Source organism: Bombina bombina, chromosome 3 (genome assembly GCF_027579735.1).
Source record: "Bombina bombina isolate aBomBom1 chromosome 3, aBomBom1.pri, whole genome shotgun sequence".
In the NCBI taxonomy this organism is placed as follows: domain Eukaryota; kingdom Metazoa; phylum Chordata; class Amphibia; order Anura; family Bombinatoridae; genus Bombina; species Bombina bombina.
This window is the reverse complement of record NC_069501.1, coordinates 1123062443-1123081530: the sequence shown is the minus strand read 5'-3', so window position 1 is coordinate 1123081530 and position 19088 is coordinate 1123062443. Positions and strand designations below refer to the sequence as shown.

Here is a 19088-nt window from a genome sequence, read left to right as displayed (position 1 = left end):
TGATTGATGTAAGCCACAGAGGTTATGTTGTCTGACTGCAACCTGGTAAACTGGGCTAAGGACAACTGAGGCCAAGCCAATAGAGCATTATAAATCGCCCTCAACTCCAAGATATTGATGGGAAGAGCAGACTCCTCCCGAGTCCAAAGGCCCTTAGCTTTTAATGAGTTCCAGAATGCTACCCAGCCCAGCAGGCTGGCGTCCATGGTCACGATCACCCAGGAAGGTCTCCAAAAGCATGTGCCCTAAGACAGATGTTCCTGAGAAATCCAGCATGGCAGAGAATTCCTTGATGACTAATCTAACTCTATTCTCTGAGATTGATCTGCATGGTCGCCATTCCATTGTCTGAGCATGCACAACTGGAGAGCTCTCAAATGGAATCAAGCAAAAGGAATGATGTCCATGGAAGCCACCATCAGGCCGATTACCTCCATACATTGAGCTACTGAAGGATGAGCAGAAGCCTGAAGAGTTAGGCAAGAGGAAATGATTTTGTTTTTCCTGACCTCTGTCAGAAAAATCTTCATCAATAGAGAATCTATTATGGTCCCTAAGAACACTACTCTTGTAGCAGGGGAAAGGGAGCTTTTTTCCAGATTCACATTCCATCAGTGGGAATGAAGAAAAGACAACAATAACTCTGTGTGAGATTTTGCTAGTTGAAAAGATGGCACCTGAACCAATATGTCGTCCAGGTAGGGTGCCACAGCAATTCCATGAGAACGGATCACTCCCAAAAGAGCCCCCAGAACCTTTTAAAAAATGCTGGGAGCCGTGGCTAGACCAAATGGAAGGGCCATAAACTGGAAATATTTGTCCAGAAAGGCAAATCTCAGGAATCTGTGATGGTCCCTCTAAATAGGAACATGACGATACGCATCCTTTAGGTCTATGGTTGTCATGAACTGACTCTCTTGTACTAAAGGAAGAATGGAGAGTATTGTTTAGACACTTCAAGTCCAGATTGGGACGGAAATTTCCCTCTTTTTTGGGAACCACAAAAAGGTTGGAGTAGAACCCAAGACCCTGTTCCTGCACTGGAACTGGAACTATCACTCCCAGGGAGGAAAGATGTTGTATACATTTCAAGAACGCCTCTCTCTTTATCTGGTCTGCACATAATCTTGAGGGAAGGAATTTGCCTCTGGCAGGAAAAGTCTTAAATTCTAATTTGTAACCCTGGGATACTATGTCCACAGTCCAGGGATCTGGGACGTATCGTATCCAGGCTTGAGAAATCTGAGAAAGTCTGCCCCACACCTCATCCAATCCCGGATCGGGGGCAAACCCTTCATGCTGATTTGGAATCAGCAGCGGGTTTCTTTGATTGTTTCCCCTTGTTCCAAGACTGATTGGGTTTCCAAGAAGACTTGGATTGTTCCTGCTTGGAAGAAGAAGGAGAAGGTTTTCCTCTGAAGTTACCAAAGGAACGAAAATTACTCTGACGTCCTGTAGGCCTATTCTACTTATCTTGAGGTAGAGAAGATCCTTTTCCACCCGTAATATCAGAGTTAATTTCTGCCAAACCGGGTCGAAACAAGGTTTTGCCCTTGTAAGGAATCGTCAAAAGCTTGACTTTAGAGGAAACGTCCGCAGACCAGGATTTCAACCATAATGCCCTGCGGACTAGGACAGTGAAACTAGAAGTTTTAGCTCCTAGTCTAACAACCTGTAAAATAGTATGTGCAATAAAGGAATTAGCCCATTTAAGAGCTTTAATCCTATCTTGAATTTCATCCAAGGAAGTCTCTACTTGAAGAGAATCAGACAAGTCATTGAACCAATAAGATGCCGCACTATTCACGGTGGCATTACACATCGCAGGTTGTCAATGGAGACCTTGATGAATATAAATCTTTTTCAAATAAGCTTCCAGCTTCTTGTCCATTGGATCCTTAAAAGAGCAGCTATCCTCAATAGGAATAGTGGTTCTCTTAGCCAGAGTGGAAATGGACCCTTCAACTTTGGGTACAGTATACCAAGGGTCTTTAATGGAGTCCTTGACAGGAAACATTTTCTTAACAATGGAAGATGGGGTAAAACAACCCTTGGTTTCTCCCATTACTGTGAGATAATCTCCCTAGCACGGTCAAGCACAGGAAAAACCTCCGAAGTGGAAGGTTGATCAAACAAACTATTAAGTTTACTAGATTTCTTAATAGTGACAACGGGTATCAGAGTCATCTAAAGTAGCTAAAACCTCCTTTAACAATACACGAAGGTGTTCAAGCTTAAATCTGGAGACTACCACCTCAGTCTCAGAAATTATACTGTCCGAATCTGAGATTTCACCCTCAGAAAGTCCCGATGTATCATCCTCATCAGACTTATGAGAAAGGGCAACTTCGGAAGCAGAACTGAGGACAGGCACCTTACTTTCTGAATTTCTAGATTTCCTGTAATCTGGGAATGGCAGCAAATGCTGCAGATACCGCTGAAGATACCTGGGCAACAATTTCTGCTTTTAAATAAACTCCACTAGGAGTTAGATGAACCGCAGGGCACTGCATGTGACACCATTGAGGCTTGGGACATAGCAGGAGAAAGCTGAGGTATTATTTTAACAGCATTATCCTGAGAGACATTAGGTTAAATGTTACCTTTATTTTGCAAGGTTTTCTTGACACACGAAGAACAAAATGGCATAGGAGCTGCAGCGTGTGCATCTAAACATAATAAGCATGAATTCATGAGAGCAGGCTCTTGCTCAATAATATTCAATTAAAATAAGCCAAGGAAAAAATTCACTTAAAATTTTATCCCAAATTAGGATTGATCCCCAGCTAAAATTATGTAAGAAAAGTTAAGAAAAAACATTTAATAAACAACTTTTTCCTCAGAAACATTATGAAGAAAAGCCAATCATGTGATCCCAACTGCCGAGCTCAAATTAATGCTGAGAGACAGAGAGGCACGAAAAATAGCTTCCTATTGTACCAGTACCAGAAATAACCATTTTTTTTTCAAACTGGACAGTTTAAAATGTTGCATCAGTTTATTTTAAAGTAAATATGTGTCAGAAAGTAAAGCCTAATAAAAACATTTTACCCTTTCTTTTTAAAAGAGTTTAAATGTTAGTCTCACACATGCTACAGTGCCTGTTTCATGTCCCAGTGTAACCCATACAACAGGATTATCTATGTCCCAATAAAAATGCAGTGTCTCCCCAACTGAAGGAAAAGGCACTTACCTGCTCCGCTGTCCGGCATGTAGACAGTTTCAAGGTATGAGAAGACACAGTTCTTCACAGAGACCTTTGAAAAAGAAAGAACAGAGGAGCCAACTCTGGCTTTCTAAACTAGGGCAGCAATTGTTAGGAAAACGCAGTAAGTACCTCTTCACAAGTTCCTAACTGCTTGAAAGCCACAACTACCCGACTGCAAGGAATGACATGGAATACGGCTATACCTCAAAACTTGCTTGTAGATGAAATCAAAATTTTTCTTCAGACACCTAAACTTCACCTCCTCCTTGCACCCAAGGCAAAGAGAATGACTGGGGGTTGTGGGTAAGGGAGTGATACTTAACAGTTTAACTGTGGTGCTCTTTGCCTCCTCCTGCTGGCCAGGAGTTATATTCCCAACAGTAATTACTTAAGCCGTGTACTCACCATATTTTAGGAAAGAAACTTCACAGTATATATGCATAACGTATATGCATTTGTAATTGGCTGATGGAAGGCAGGAGAGGGAAAATGGATTAAATTTAAATTTTGCCAGAAAATATTCTTTTGCTCATTTCAAAGTAAGTGCTATTACATTGTCATATTATTGTTTGTCAGCTATTCAATTCTACTGCAATGTTATAATTATTATGGCCCTTTAAGGTTTTCAATGTCTTGACGATCCATGCCACAGTAAATCATATCGATCCATTCCACAGTAAATCATCTTATCCGTTTTAATCTATGTGCTCTCTCTTGAGGACAAAGAGGTCTGGTAACAAACTGCATGGATTTAGTTTCAGAGAAACTGCCAACAAGAATGAAAGGATAAGAACTGAAAAATGTTGTAGTAGATGTTCTAACAGAACCAACACAGCAACCGTCGTCCACAAATTATTTCTTAAAGTGTATCAATTTGGGCCGCCACAAGCTTCGGAAGACTCTTAAGCAGTCAGAAATTCCAACAAGCCAACTTATCTCTTAAAGGCTTAAGAAAAACCCAAACTCAACCGACTCTTCAAAACTTTTTATTCTAGCATTTAAGCACTGACCACTAGAAGAATTTTGTGATATAGTCTTCAAATGGCTGTTTTGCTAGCCAGGGGAACTAGCTTTACTGAGGACATGCCAGGGCCCATAGGCTTACTCCTTTGAGGCCAGGAAACAAGTTTGCTGTTGAATAGCGAGGACATACAAGTTTGTTGCTGAGTGGCCAAGACACAAAGCCTTGCTACATAGAGGCCAAAAAACATAGGATTCTACTAATTACATCAGAGCACAGGCTGCTGCTGAGAATATCAGGACACAAGAATAAGAAACATATGAGTCAGGGATGTTCACACAGATGGTTGAGAAGAACAGTCGAAAGTTGAGCAGATGATGTTCTATTCAAAATCTAAACTTCAAAAACTTCAAAACTATTCAAAATCAAACTAAACTGACAATTCGTATCAAAGGTCATCTCAAAATTAGTAGGCGATATTGAAAATCAAGGGCCTACAGCGGATCATGTTCACCCGACATTTGATAAATCTACCCCTATGTGTGTATTACTGTCACTGTATGTGACTTTCATTTATATTACAGGTGGCCCTCGGTTTACGCCGGTTCAATTTGCGCCGTTTCAGAATAACAACCTTTTTAAAAAAAAAAAACTTAAATATTGATAGAGTGCTAAACAGCTAGATGTATCAACACACCTATTCCAAAATATTGATGACAGATGTTTAAAATGTCAGAGAGTGAGAATCAAAAATGTAAAAGTAAATATTTATTGTACCACAATTTAAAACATAACAAGTTAATATGCAGATCTTAAAAAAGGGACGTCTCCCTATATTAAATTAATATAAAAACTTATAATAGCCAATATACCACCTATATCTACTATATCGCCTAAAACAATATACTAGGAAATTGCTACATTCACTGATTGTATATGATTATCCATATAAAGGAAATAGAGTCAATGTTGCCAAAAGTAGCGGTATAGTGATATTATAACAGATAATGTCTTATAAAGCCGCTGACGGTAATTATGCAAGTCTTTTTTGCTGATATTTCTAATGCTTCAGGTTATAGCGGTCTTAATATTATATTGCTGCCAAACAGCCGGATCCTTCGGCTTTTGATTATAACAAGTTCTACACCGCTTGGGGGGAGTCAGACTGACAACCACTTACCCCTCTCTTCACAGATAGCTGGATTTTTATATCAGTATCTGTGCATATTATTCTTTATAGTAGTGTCTTTTACATGCAGTTATATGAAAATGAGTGTATACTGTCCCTTTAATTTTTTTTGGTCTATTTCATATCCACTTTTAGGGAAGTGGTTTTGGGAGTGGCAGAGCTGTATTCTTCAGGCTAAGCGCTGTATTTTTCGAATTTTGTAGATTGAATTTAACCTTTTTTTTCAGTCATGTGCACTAATTAAAATAGCCAGTAGGTGTAGCTGTCCACTTGTTTTGTAGCAAAGTTATGCAACTTAACAGGTCTGAAATTGATCTGTGTACACAGAACATACATTAGCTATCGAGCAGCCACTTCCCTATTATCTTCCTGTCCAGCTGCTTGAGATGAGGGTGCCTAACTGCTTATTAATCACTGCAGATTGAAATGCATAGAATAGGTGCAGACCCAATATTATCTAACATGCTAACAATGCAGAGAACTGTTTGCAGAAAAATGCAAGTAAAAAAACGTTTTTGTTCATTATACTTAGTTTGATGATGATGCAGTCTGTTGTGTAATTATTTTATTAGGTGATGTTTAGCAAATGTTTTTGTTCATTAAACTTAGTTTGATGATGATGATACAATCTATATTATTAGGTTTATAATGTGGTTTAGCATTTAAAGTCTTCATTTCAAAGCTTTAAAAATAATGTATTAGGTGTTACTTATGACAATTTTGAGAGGGGCCTGGAACCTAACTCCCTCACTTCCCATTGACTTACATTATAAACTGGGTTTCAATTTACAACAGTTTCAATTTACAACCATTCCTTCTGGAACCTAACCCCGGCGTAAACTGAGGGCTACCTGTATTTGCTGAGCGTATTTAGTTTATGATCTCTTGTCTAATAGAGTGCAAATCACAATCATCCTCGCACTGAATTTATACAATATCACAGGGATCATTGTAAATGAGCTGCTTTAGACAGGTTTATTTTATGTATCTGAATTGTATGAATTACCTTGGAAGTCCCAACCACATGACCCATGAAGGAGACCAACTTGCATCATATTCGTTTTCACTAATTGTGCTCATTTCTTCGTTCATTTGAGGTTGCTCCTCAACAACTTCCACTTCAAGGGCTTTGAGAGTGACAACTGAAGAAGCAGCACTGGCCTTAAGCATAGCTACCGCTTCACTGTGACTTAGATTAGTCAGGTCAATACCATTAATACTTAGAAGAACATCTCCTGAAAAAATAAAGAAAATATAATATAAGAATTCATACAATCAGAATAATAATTCTAAACTGTTTTTATTGATTATTTTAAAACTGAAAGTGAAATGGACAATTGTTAATTTGATAGAACTGACTCAAATATTATTGCTCCAATTAAACAGCATTGAGGTTTCACCATCATTGAGGTTTGTAAACTGTGATACTTTACAATGTAAAGACATTATGTGACCGACATAGAGACCACAAAATAGAATAGCGGTATCACTGTTAAATTACAATTACAAAACAATAATTAATATTCAAATTAGGTGACTTGTTAACTAGTAACCCAAAACATATTCAGCCTTAATAAAAAGCCCTGCTAGTTTTTTTTGTAGCCAGTTTCTAATGGTTGGTCTACTTCCTGCTGTAAAACAGACCAATAGCAAGTTCTAGTGAAAGCCAAACCTCGTTTTATTCTGCTGTCTCTTGCAAGACATCCATGGGGCTGCACGCTTGTGACAAATATTGGTAGTTCCCCACTTTTACTTCCTCTGCCTCCTGCTACAGTCATTCCCAGTGACTCGTGCGGCTCTTTCTTTACAGTTGTATGCTTTTCTTGGCATTTAATGCATTGGCTGAGATCCTTTGCCAAAAGAAAGAAAAAAAACGTATTGACATTACTTTTTTAGTTTTTGCATAAGCTTGCTATTAATCTAGTATACATTTGCAAATAAGCAAACCATTTGGCAACAAAGGAAATGTTTTATGAACATTTAAACTGTAATTATTGCCACCATTACAATCTTTTTTTTTTTTTTTTTTTTTTTTAAAGGTTTTCCAATCTAATAGCTGAAATGCAATTTAAATAGGCAAGAACAATTAAATTAGGCGTCAGGAATATCTAGATGAACATATTAACAGGTGTATAGCAGATTTTATAAGAGTGGTTTCAAAGGTTTTAAATACAAAGCTAAAGTCCCAATCAGGAGCCACGAGAAACTGCAGCTTTTCTGCAGAACACAGCCAATGAGATGATTAGCAGTGGCTTATGCACATAGGTGCTAATAATGACCAGCTGTGTCCTGTTCAGGGCATGCAATGTGTTGTTGTTCCCAAGTTGGTTGTTATCCATATGCTAAATACCAATTTAATTTTCATTAGAATGTATTTTTTTAAACCACAACACTAATTAATTTACAGTTTCCAAAGTTATTTGGGTTGTACAGAAAACTGCATAATACAAGTAGCATAAGAAGTGCACATACGCACCCTTATTCCCTAATTATAACTTTGCCATTTCCCTTGATCAGAGGAGAACTGCCTGGTATGTCGGGACTGGACTGACCTTATTAGGCGGGATCAGAAAGTTCTCCTCTGTGAAAAGCACAAATGGGCAAAGAGAAGCTACTCCCAGGTGGCAACCGGGCCATAAAATAAGCCACTGAGCTGTTGTGGACTCCTTGCCCAATGTGCCTAGAGGGATATGGCTGCACCTCACTGAGGACGCCCACAGGAGGCTGAAAGGAATATCTGGAGTTACCATTTGAACAAAGGAGAACTGCCTAGTATTTTGTTGCTGGACTGACCTTGTTAGGTGGGATCAGACTGACATACTTTAGGAAAGTTCTCCTCAGTAAAAACACATTGGGCTAAAATAAGCTTCTCCAAAGTAGGAAACCTCCGACTGGTTGTACAAACCAAACTTTTCCATATATTATGCAAAAACAATATGGTGGGAAGTGATCAAACATATAGACCATATGATTAACCCACTTATAAAAAAATACTACAGATAATTCTGAAGCTACATGAGCTAAATGGGAAATGTTGTCCTTTAAAATAACAATATTAAGTAGTTACCTTGTGTGAACTTGGTCTGTGATGATATACTTGTTGCACGTGTTGTTGGTGGTTCTGGCTATTACCGATATCACGATGGATGTTTGTAGTGTGATGCTTCCCAGCTCGAGACACAGTCAAATGAACTCGTTCTCCGCTACCCTTTTTAAAAATGTTCATTGTATTAATATAATTGTATATGCAGTACATACAAATACTATTGATCCATTTAAGTTGCCCATACTTGTTATAAATATTTTTAAGAATAACTAAGAAACAAAAGAAAAAACAGGGTGTCTGAAGTGTAATTCAATGCTGAATAAAAGGCAGGAAAGTGAACATCATCACTTACTGTATGAGCAAAATAAATTTACATTATATAAAAAAATCATGAAAAAATTAAATGGCACCAACAATGGCCTAGATATCAACCAAGCAACAAAAACTAGTGTTGTTAAAATAAATTGTAACAGCAAATTTTCAGTAGCAGCTCTATTTTCCCCCTGTATCACGATCCTATTGCTATTATTTTAGAGAAAGCATTTTATATACTATACTTTCAGCTGTTTGTAATGAATTTCCAGAGACAGCTATTAACCCTAACCTTGACCTGCCCACTGCTGTTACCACTAACCACGGCATGCCACAGTAGATATAAAAGGGGCATTGAACTCAAAACCTAATTACACAAAAATATATAATCATGCATATAAAATAAACTTTATAATTTTTAAAATTTATTTTGACCTCTTTCACTGTTTACATTTAAATTTGAAAGAGCTCCTAAGGGGAAGCTCATTTTCCTGCAGCTTATAGATATGGGGGTTTGGTTAATTATTTTAAAATGGATTTTGACTGCACACAAACTAAAGCTAAAAGTGACAGGGCTACTGTTTTAATATATATACTTTATCTAGTACTTTCCTTGTGACAAACTGTATATCAGTTTCTCAACTTCAGTCATGAAATGTCTATAACCGACCAGATTCTAAGGGTTTCCCTACCTGAGTACAGGTGAGTCAACCCCAGTGAGTCAGCAGCTGACAAGTCCAGACAATAAAAAAACAACTGAACTGAGAAACTGATTTCTGTGATATATTGAATGTTTACATTAGATGCATCAGGGCAAACAATGACAGAGCACATACGTCTTGCCAATGCTCCAGGTGTATCTACAACAGGTTGAGAAACAAGGTGGTACTTCATAAACAGGAAAATAATTTGAGTAATGTCTATTGCATTAAATTGTTGTTTCTCTCAAGAGCCAGCAGCCATTTTTTCTGACTATACAAAGATGAACATTTTAAAAAATGTCATGTTATAATGCATGTTTATTCTTGCCATTACATATTAAAATTTTACAGCAGAAATTATTTTCTGCAGCTCCATCAACAAACTGCTTTTACCCTATGCAAAACTTTAAGAAAGCCCATTAGTGTGGGAGAGCAGTCTGCCACTGCTGGGGGGTGGGGGTTAAAGGAATTCATATATATTTTCTTTGTTCACTTGCTATCCTTTGTTGAAAAGAATACCTAGGTAGGTTCAGAAGCAACAAAGTACTACTGGGAGCTAGCTGCTGATTGGGGGCTGTACATACATGCCTTTTGTTAGTGGCTTACCCAATGTGTTCAGCTAGCTCCCTGTAGTGCATTGCTACTCATTCAACAAATTATACCAAGAAAACAAAGCAAATTTGATAATAGAAGTCAATTGAAAGTTGTTTAAAATTGTATACTGTAGCGGAATCATGAAAGAAAAAAATGGGTTTCATGTCCCTTTAAGTGAATGCATACAGCATGCCACAAGTGCAGAGGTGGAGGACTGTGGAGAGATGGAGAGACAGCAATGCTAGCTGTTGATACAAGATCAGGCTCGTACTGATTTAATCACCATTCCATAATTATGGTTCATTTCTGATGCGTGCAGACTTTTTTTTTATTCTCCGAAGCCGGCGTGGTCAATAACCTCAGGAATAATACAGTTGCTGTGGAACTTCTGCACAACTGACAATTGATTTCAGTTCTTAAGATGCAGCTGGTGCTATTATCACTTATCCTTTTTTTCATAAAATGCAGTAAAACCTTTTGCTTACCAAACTAGACAAGCTTATACTTCTATTTATTATGATATCAAGACATATCAGGCTTACCTAATAAGCAGTATCAATCTTTTACTGAGTTTTAACCCACTAAAGTGTGAATTTTAATTCCTCCTCTGTATTATATAGATGGTCTCTACCTGCCTCATGATGCTTTTGTCCTATGGGTCATATTGAGAGTGAGAGGTTTGTCACAGAGAAGTGTATCACCAGACAGTCACCCTTAATTTCCATCCCCACAGGAAGCCTCTATTTAAGGAGATGATTAGCAGTGTGGTTTTTAATATCCCTAATCATCTACAGTGCATGATTGGATCCTACCTTTGTTCTTTGCTTCTGGCACATTAAATATTAATGTAGCCCAAAACAGTAAATATGAAGGGTTTAATTTGTCTTACCAAATATCAAGCAACCAAAACAGAATACACCACCTAAGGCCAAATATGGATAGAGAAAGTTCACCAACTGAAACTAAACTGCTATTTCAAGAAGAGCTTGACCTGCTCTTCACAAGTTTAAATGAGATAGATTAGGTATTGGGGGCAGAACATTGGAATAAGTGGAATAAGTTGATGATATAACATAAGAGATTCCGAATCTACAAAAATCCCTTGAGGAACAAAGAGAACAAATCCACCTGCTGGAAAGTCAAGTGGATGACTGTAAATAGGTCCAAGCAATCCTCATGATTCATAATCTACCAGAATCATACAATAAACAGGTGCTGTTACCTTCAGTTGATAAATCTATGTTCTTACTTCCAACTATTGGGTTATGATATCTTACAGCGCTCAACCAACTTCCTTATAGCTCCTGGATGATAGGGTATCTAGCTCACCCTAAATAGAACAATATATATAGCAAAATATCCAAGAAGCGCCTAAATGGAGGCAAAGGAAGAATCTAACAAATTTAACCAATGGAGATGTCACTTTCCATATACTAATCAAACATTTATTAACATATGGTTTGTAGTATAGAGGCGCAGGTATTTTCTTGATTATGCTCCAAAATTGCCTGAGAATGAGAGGACTTTATTTCTGTGTGTGTAAATCAACACCATATAATTGTGCAGTATACTTACTCTGAAAAATTCAGAGTCCAGCTTCTTCTTTATAAGTTAGTCTGAATGATAAAGTATTCCCCCAATCCACTGTAACACGGGAAGAACCCTTTAATTTCTTTGCCAAATATATCTCTTGTTTTGTTGGGTATTTTCTTAGGTATACTGGGGGACAGTTTATTCTTAAGGTTGTCAGTCTTCCTGTATATGAAGACAGGTCGAGTTGTCAATTTTTCCCCTATTACTTCATCGTTTTTTAAGAGTGACTAATGTTTCTCTATGATTTTCTCCACAATATGTCTGTTTTCACTATACTCTGTTATAAATGGAATAGTAAGTGGGTTATCTTCAGAATGATTGATCACTTTTTTAGGTTTGTATACCAAGAGATCTTCATACTAGCTTTTTCACAGCCAAGTGTTATTACACCTACTATACAGGGAGTGCAGAATTATTAGGCAAATTAGTATTTTGACCATATCATCCTCTTTATGCATGTTGTCTTACTCCAAGCTGTATAGGCTCGAAAGCCTACTACCAATTAAGCATATTAGGTGATGTGCATCTCTGTAATGAGAAGGGGTGTGGTCTAATGACATCAACACCCTATATCAGGTGTGCATAATTATTAGGCAACTTCCTTTCCTTTGGCAAAATGGGTCAAAAGAAGGACTTGACAGGCTCAGAAAAGTCAAAAATAGTGAGATATCTTGCAGAGGGATGCAGCACTCTTAAAATTGCAAAGCTTCTGAAGCGTGATCATCGAACAATCAAGCGTTTCATTCAAAATAGTCAACAGGGTCGCAAGAAGCGTGTGGAAAAACCAAGGTGCAAAATAACTGCCCATGAACTGAGAAAAGTCAAGCGTGCAGCTGCCAAGATGCCACTTGCCACCAGTTTGGCCATATTTCAGAGCTGCAACATCACTGGAGTTCCCAAAAGCACAAGGTGTGCAATACTCAGAGACATGGTCAAGGTAAGAAAGGCTGAAAGACGACCACCACTGAACAAGACACACAAGCTGAAACGTCAAGACTGGGCCAAGAAATATCTCAAGACTGATTTTTCTAAGGTTTTATGGACTGATGAAATGAGAGTGAGTCTTGATGGGCCAGATGGATGGGCCCGTGGCTGGATTGATAAAGGGCAGAGAGCTCCAGTCCGACTCAGACGCCAGCAAGGTGGAGTACTGGTTTGGGCTGGTATCATCAAAGATGAGCTTGTGGGGCCTTTTCGGGTTGAGGATGGAGTCAAGCTCAACTCCCAGTCCTACTGCCAGTTTCTGGAAGACACCTTCTTCAAGCAGTGGTACAGGAAGAAGTCTGCATCCTTCAAGAAAAACATGATTTTCATGCAGGACAATGTTCCATCACATGCGTCCAAGTACTCCACAGCGTGGCTGGCAAGAAAGGGTATAAAAGAAGAAAATCTAATGACATGGCCTCCTTGTTCACCTGATCTTAACCCCATTGAGAACCTGTGGTCCATCATCAAATGTGAGATTTACAAGGAGGGAAAACAGTACACCTCTCTGAACAGTGTCTGGGAGGCTGTGGTTGCTGCTGCACGCAATGTTGATGGTGAACAGATCAAAACACTGACAGAATCCATGGATGGCAGGCTTTTGAGTGTCCTTGCAAAGAAAGGTGGCTATATTGGTCACTGATTTGTTTTTGTTTTGTTTTTGAATGTCAGAAATGTATATTTGTGAATGTTGAGATATTATATTGGTTTCACTGGTAAAAATAAATAATTGAAATGGGTATATATTTGTTTTTTGTTAAGTTGCCTACTAATTATGCACAGTAATAGTCACCTGCACACACAGATATCCCCCTAAAATAGCTATAACTAAAAACAAACTAAAAACTACTTCCAAAACTATTCAGCTTTGATATTAATGAGTTTTTTGGGTTCATTGAGAACATGGTTGTTGTTCAATAATAAAATTAATCCTCAAAAATACAACTTGCCTAATAATTCTGCACTCCCTGTACATTTGTCTATTTGAGGGTTTTTTTTAACCCTGTAACTGTTTTAATCTAAAATATCTTATTGAATTGGTACTAATAGGCCCCTTGAAGTGCAGTATATATGTATTAATATGTTTTAAGATCCCATTTTATTCGATTTTGTCCATTTGAGGTTTGTTTTTAACCTTGTTACTGAGCCCCCTGAGTGCAGTATATATGTATTAATATGTATTAATATGTTTTAAGATCCCATTTTATTCGATTTTGTCCATTTGAGGTTTGTTTTTAATCCTATTACTGTTCTAATCTAAGATATCTCATTTTAATTGGTACCAATAGGCCCCCTGAGTGCAGTATATATGTATTAATGTGTTTTAAGATCCCATTTTATTCGAATTTATTTTATTTTATGAATTTTGTAAGGATTTTTAATGCACCGTTGAAGGAATATTAATGGTTTTTATCTAATTTATGTATCTTTATCTAATTTATGTATTTTACAAGTTATCATTATTATTGTTCATCCCATTATGAATTTAATATGAATCTAATATGGATTTGTACATGAACTTTATTACGATCTCTAACAAAAAGCACAATTACAGTACAATTTTACACATAGTTTTTATATAAAGTGGTAACACCCATTTGAGTAGATACATTCCTCAACGAATCACCTTTGGAACTATGTACTCTTATTATGTCCCCATTGATTCGATATTTAGTATAACCACTATTAGAAAGAAGTAAACAAGGTACCGAAACCGGAAGTGTACAGACCAGCTTATCGAAACCGGAAGTAAACAAACATTACGTCACTTCCGGTCCGACGCTCACGTGTGTAGAAACGGAGCGATCGGCTAAACAACTATTACTGTATTCTACAATAGTATTACAGAATAACTTACCTGTTTACTAAAGATTATCATCAAAAGCACAGCTCTAACACTACTAAAAGGGTTTAACAAATAATATTATATGGGAACATAATAATTTCCAAAACAGAAATGAAACATAAAGATAACTTCCGGGTCAGTGTTAAGGAATTTTTTGGCGCCAAAACTACGATAATCTATTGGTGTATGATAAACATAAATAGAGCCACCATTACTCACCTTAAGATAGTCTTGAGAAAGGCCTGTTAAAGAGGCCGAAACGCGTTGACAATATTTGGTGAGCATTATTTCAACATTATTTATATTTTGAAACGTTATTGCACTATGTCACTTTTTTAACCTACAGGAATCACTAAAGGCAATACTGAAAGAAAAAGCACAGCCATTCAACTAAAAAGAAATACCATCATCACTTACACGGATACAATCACAAGGAGGATCATTCACTAATATTCAGTTACTGACACTATATATTTGGATTATATATTTTAAACCCCATTATAACATTCACTTTAATTTTTTGATCACATTTTTGATCACGCATTTACATTTTTGGTTTTGACATTATTTTTTATCATATCTTGTTATTTTTTCACATTTTTTGGGATCCCTAATATATTTTTTCACAGGATCAACTAAACATTTGCTATTTCTATTTTTGTTTTTTACTCACATTTTTCCACTTGATTTTTTTACTTTTTTTCACTATCAAGGGGATTATATCACACACTCTTTGGAATCATTATCATCATTTAGAGATCATTTCATCTGACTCGTATTTGTTTATATACTTAACTGGCGATATTTTATTTTACAGTAATATTTATTATTGATTTATGATAGGATTCAATTGTCCAAATTGTCAATTGTTTTTATATTGTTCTTAATTGTATTTTAATATTATGTGTTACATGGATCCATATTATTAACTATTATGTTAATACTTGAAATTATATGTTAATAAATTCAATACAGATAATACAAAAGTACAAAGTATGTAAGATGTTAACAAACAATATCTATGTACAAGATTAAATACTCCCCTCTGTTTGCACCGCCACCGTCTATCAGTCTCTCCCAAAATGAGACTGTGGTAATTGTAATGGTTTGTAGTATAGAGGCGCAGGTATTTTCTTGATTATGCTCCAAAATTGCCTGAGAATGAGAGGACTTTATTTCTGTGTGTGTAAATCAACACCATATATTTGTGCAGTATACTTACTCTGAAAAATTCCAGTCCAGCTTCTTCTTTATAAGTTAGTCTGAATGATAAGGTATTCCCCCAATCCACTGTAACTGTGGATACAAAGTGTCGTACTTCAAAAAGCAGTATGTAAATGATACAAAATGTGCAGTATACTTACTCCGATAAAATCGGAATCCCGCTCCCTATACAGCACTCCCGCTGATGTGGTTGGTAGTAATCCAAAGAGGCAGCAAGCAAAAGTTTCGTAAAAAACATAATTTATGTAAGAACTTACCTGATAAATTCATTTCTTTCATATTAGCAAGAGTCCATGAGCTAGTGACGTATGGGATATACATTCCTACCAGGAGGGGCAAAGTTTCCCAAACCTCAAAATGCCTACAAATACACCCCTCACCACACCCACAAATCAGTTTAACGTATAGCCAAGAAGTGGGGTGATAAGAAAAAAGTGCGAAGCATAAAAAATAAGGAATTGGAATAATTGTGCTTTATACAAAAAAATCATAACCACCACAAAAAGGGTGGGCCTCATGGACTCTTGCTAATATGAAAGAAATGAATTTATCAGGTAAGTTCTTACATAAATGATGTTTTCTTTCATGTAATTAGCAAGAGTCCATGAGCTAGTGACGTATGGGATAATGACTACCCAATATGTGGATCTTCCATGCAAGAGTCACTAGAGAGGGAGGGATAAAATAAAGACAGCCAATTCCGCTGAAAAAAATCCACACCCAAAACAAAGTTTAAATCTTATAATGAAAAAAACTGAAATTATAAGCAGAAGAATCAAACTGAAACAGCTGCCTGAAGTACTTTTCTACCAAAAACTGCTTCAGAAGAAGAAAACACATCAAAATGGTAGAATTTAGTAAAAGTATGCAAAGAAGACCAAGTGGCTGCTTTGCAAATCTGATCAACCGAAGCTTCATTCCTAAACGCTCAGGAAGTAGAAACTGACCTAGTAGAATGAGCTGTAATCCTTTGAGGCGGAGTTTTACCCGACTCGACATAAGCATGATGAATCAAAGATTTTAACCAAGATGCCAAAGAAATGGCAGAAGCCTTCTGACCTTTCCTAGAACCGGAAAAGATAACAAATAGACTAGAAGTCTTTTGGAAATCCTTAGTAGCTTCAACATAACATTTCAAAGCTCTAACTACATCCAAAGAATGCAACGACTTTTCCTTAGAATTCTTAGGATTAGGACACAATGAAGGAACCACAATTTCTCTACTAATGTTGTTAGAATTCACAACCTTAGGTAAAAATTTAAAAGAAGTTTGCAACACCGCCTTATCCTGAAGAAAAATCAGAAAAGGAGACTCACAAGAAAGAGCAGATAATTCAAAAACTCTTCTAGCAGAAGAGATGGCCAAAAGAAACAAAACTTTCCAAGAAAGTAATTTAATGTCCAGTGAATGCATAGGTTCAAACGGAGGAGCTTGAAGAGCCCCCAGAACCAAATTCAAACTCCACGGAGGAGAGATTGACTTAATGACAGGTTTTATATGAACCAAAGCTTGTACAAAACAATGAATATCAGGAAGACTAGCAATCTTTCTGTGAAAAAGAACAGAAAGAGCAGAGATTTGTCCTTTCAAGGAACTTGCAGACAAACCTTTATCCAAACCATCCTGAAGAAACTGTAAAATTCTAGGAATTCTAAAAGAATGCCAAGAAAAATTATGAGAAAAACACCAAGAAATGTAAATCTTCCAGACTCGATAATATATCGTCCAGACTCGATAATATATCTTCCTAGATACAGATTTACGAGCCTGTAACATAGTATTAATCACAGAGTCAGAGAAACCTCTATGACTGAGAATCAAGCGTTCAATCTCCATACCTTCAAATTTAAGGATTTGAGATCCTGATGGAAAAAAGGACCTTGCAATAGAAGGTCTGGTCTTAACGGAAGAGTCCAGGGTTGGCAAGTGGCCATCCGGACAAGATCCGCATACCAAAACCTGTGAGGCCATGCTGGAGCCACCAGCAGAACAAACGAGCACTCATTTAGAATCTTGGAAATCACTCTTGGAAGAAGAACTAGAGGCGGAAAGATATAGGCAGGATGATACTTCCAAGGAAGTGACAATGCATCCACTGCCTCCGCTTGAGGATCCCTGGATCTGGACAGATACCTGGGAAGCTTCTTGTTTAGATGAGAAGCCATCAGATCTATTTCTGGAAGTCCCCACATTTGAACAATCTGAAGAAATACCTCTGGGTGAAGAGACCATTCGCCCGGATGTAACGTTTGGCGACTGAGATAATCCGCTTCCCAATTGTCTATACCTGGGATATGAACCGCAGAAATTAGACAGGAGCTGGATTCCGCCCATACCAGTATTCGAGATACTTCTTTCATAGCCAGAGGACTGTGAGTCCCTCCTTGATGATTGACATATGCCACGGTTGTGACATTGTCCATCTGAAAACAAATGAACGACTCTCTCTTTAGAAGAGGCCATGACTGAAGAGCTCTGAAAAGTTCCAAAATGTTGATTGGTAATCTCACCTCCTGAGATTCCCAAACCCCTTGTGCTGTCAGAGACCCCCAAACGGCTCCCCAACCTGTCAGACTTGCATCTGTTGAAATCACAGTCCAGGTCGGAAGAACAAAAGAACCCCCCTGAACTAAACGATGGTGGTCTGTCCACCACGTCAGAGATTGTCGTACAATCGGTTTTAAAGATATTAATTGAGATATCTTTGTATAATGCCTGCACCACTGGTTCAGCATACAGAGCTGAAGAGGTCGCATGTGAAAACGAGCAAAGGGGATCGCGTCCGATGCAGCAGTCATAAGACCTAGAATTTCCATGCATAAGGCTACTGAAGGGAATGATTGAGACTGAAGATTTCGACAAGCTGAAACCAATTTTAGACATCTCTTGTCTGTCAGAGGCAGAGTCATGGACACTGAATCTATCTGGAAACCTAAAAAGGTTACCCTTGTCTGAGGAATCAATGAACTTTTTGGTAAATTGATCCTCCAACCATGTTCTCGAAGAAACAATACAAGTTGATTCGTATGAGATTCTGCTAAATGTGAAGACTGAGCAAGTACCAAGATATCGTCCAAATAAGGAAACACCACAATACCCTGTTCTCTGATTACAGAGAGAAGGGCACCGAGAACCTTTGTAAAAATCCTTGGAGCTGTTGCTAGGCCAAACGGCAGAGCCACAAACTGGTAATGCTTGTCTAGGAAAGAGAATCTCAGAAACTGATAGTGATCTGGATGAATCGGAATATGCAGATATGCATCCTGTAAATCTATTGTGGACATATAATGCCCTTGCTGAACAAAAGGCAGAATAGTCCTTATAGTTACCATCTTGAATGTTGGTATCCTTACATAATGATTCAATATTTTTAAATCCAGAACTGGTCTGAAGGAATTCTCCTTCTTTGGTACAATGAAAAGATTTGAG

The 19088-nt window shown here is 37.5% G+C and overlaps 1 protein-coding gene across 2 annotated transcripts in view; it reads right to left on the bottom strand.

Annotated features, from left to right (window-relative positions):
* LNX2 (ligand of numb-protein X 2) overlaps positions 1-19088 on the bottom strand; it is a 459961-nt gene that overhangs the window by 31597 nt on the left and 409276 nt on the right. Inside the window, exons 6-8 of one of the 2 annotated variants that reach the window (XM_053708490.1) lie at positions 8427-8566; positions 7031-7215; positions 6365-6593 (exon numbers count right to left, since the gene is read on the bottom strand). In XM_053708490.1, coding sequence (XP_053564465.1) covers positions 6365-6593; positions 7031-7215; positions 8427-8566 — 554 coding nt within the window. Of the gene's footprint in view, positions 1-6364; positions 6594-7030; positions 7216-8425; positions 8567-19088 lie in introns of both variants that reach the window. The other variant, XM_053708491.1, reaches the window with a different exon arrangement.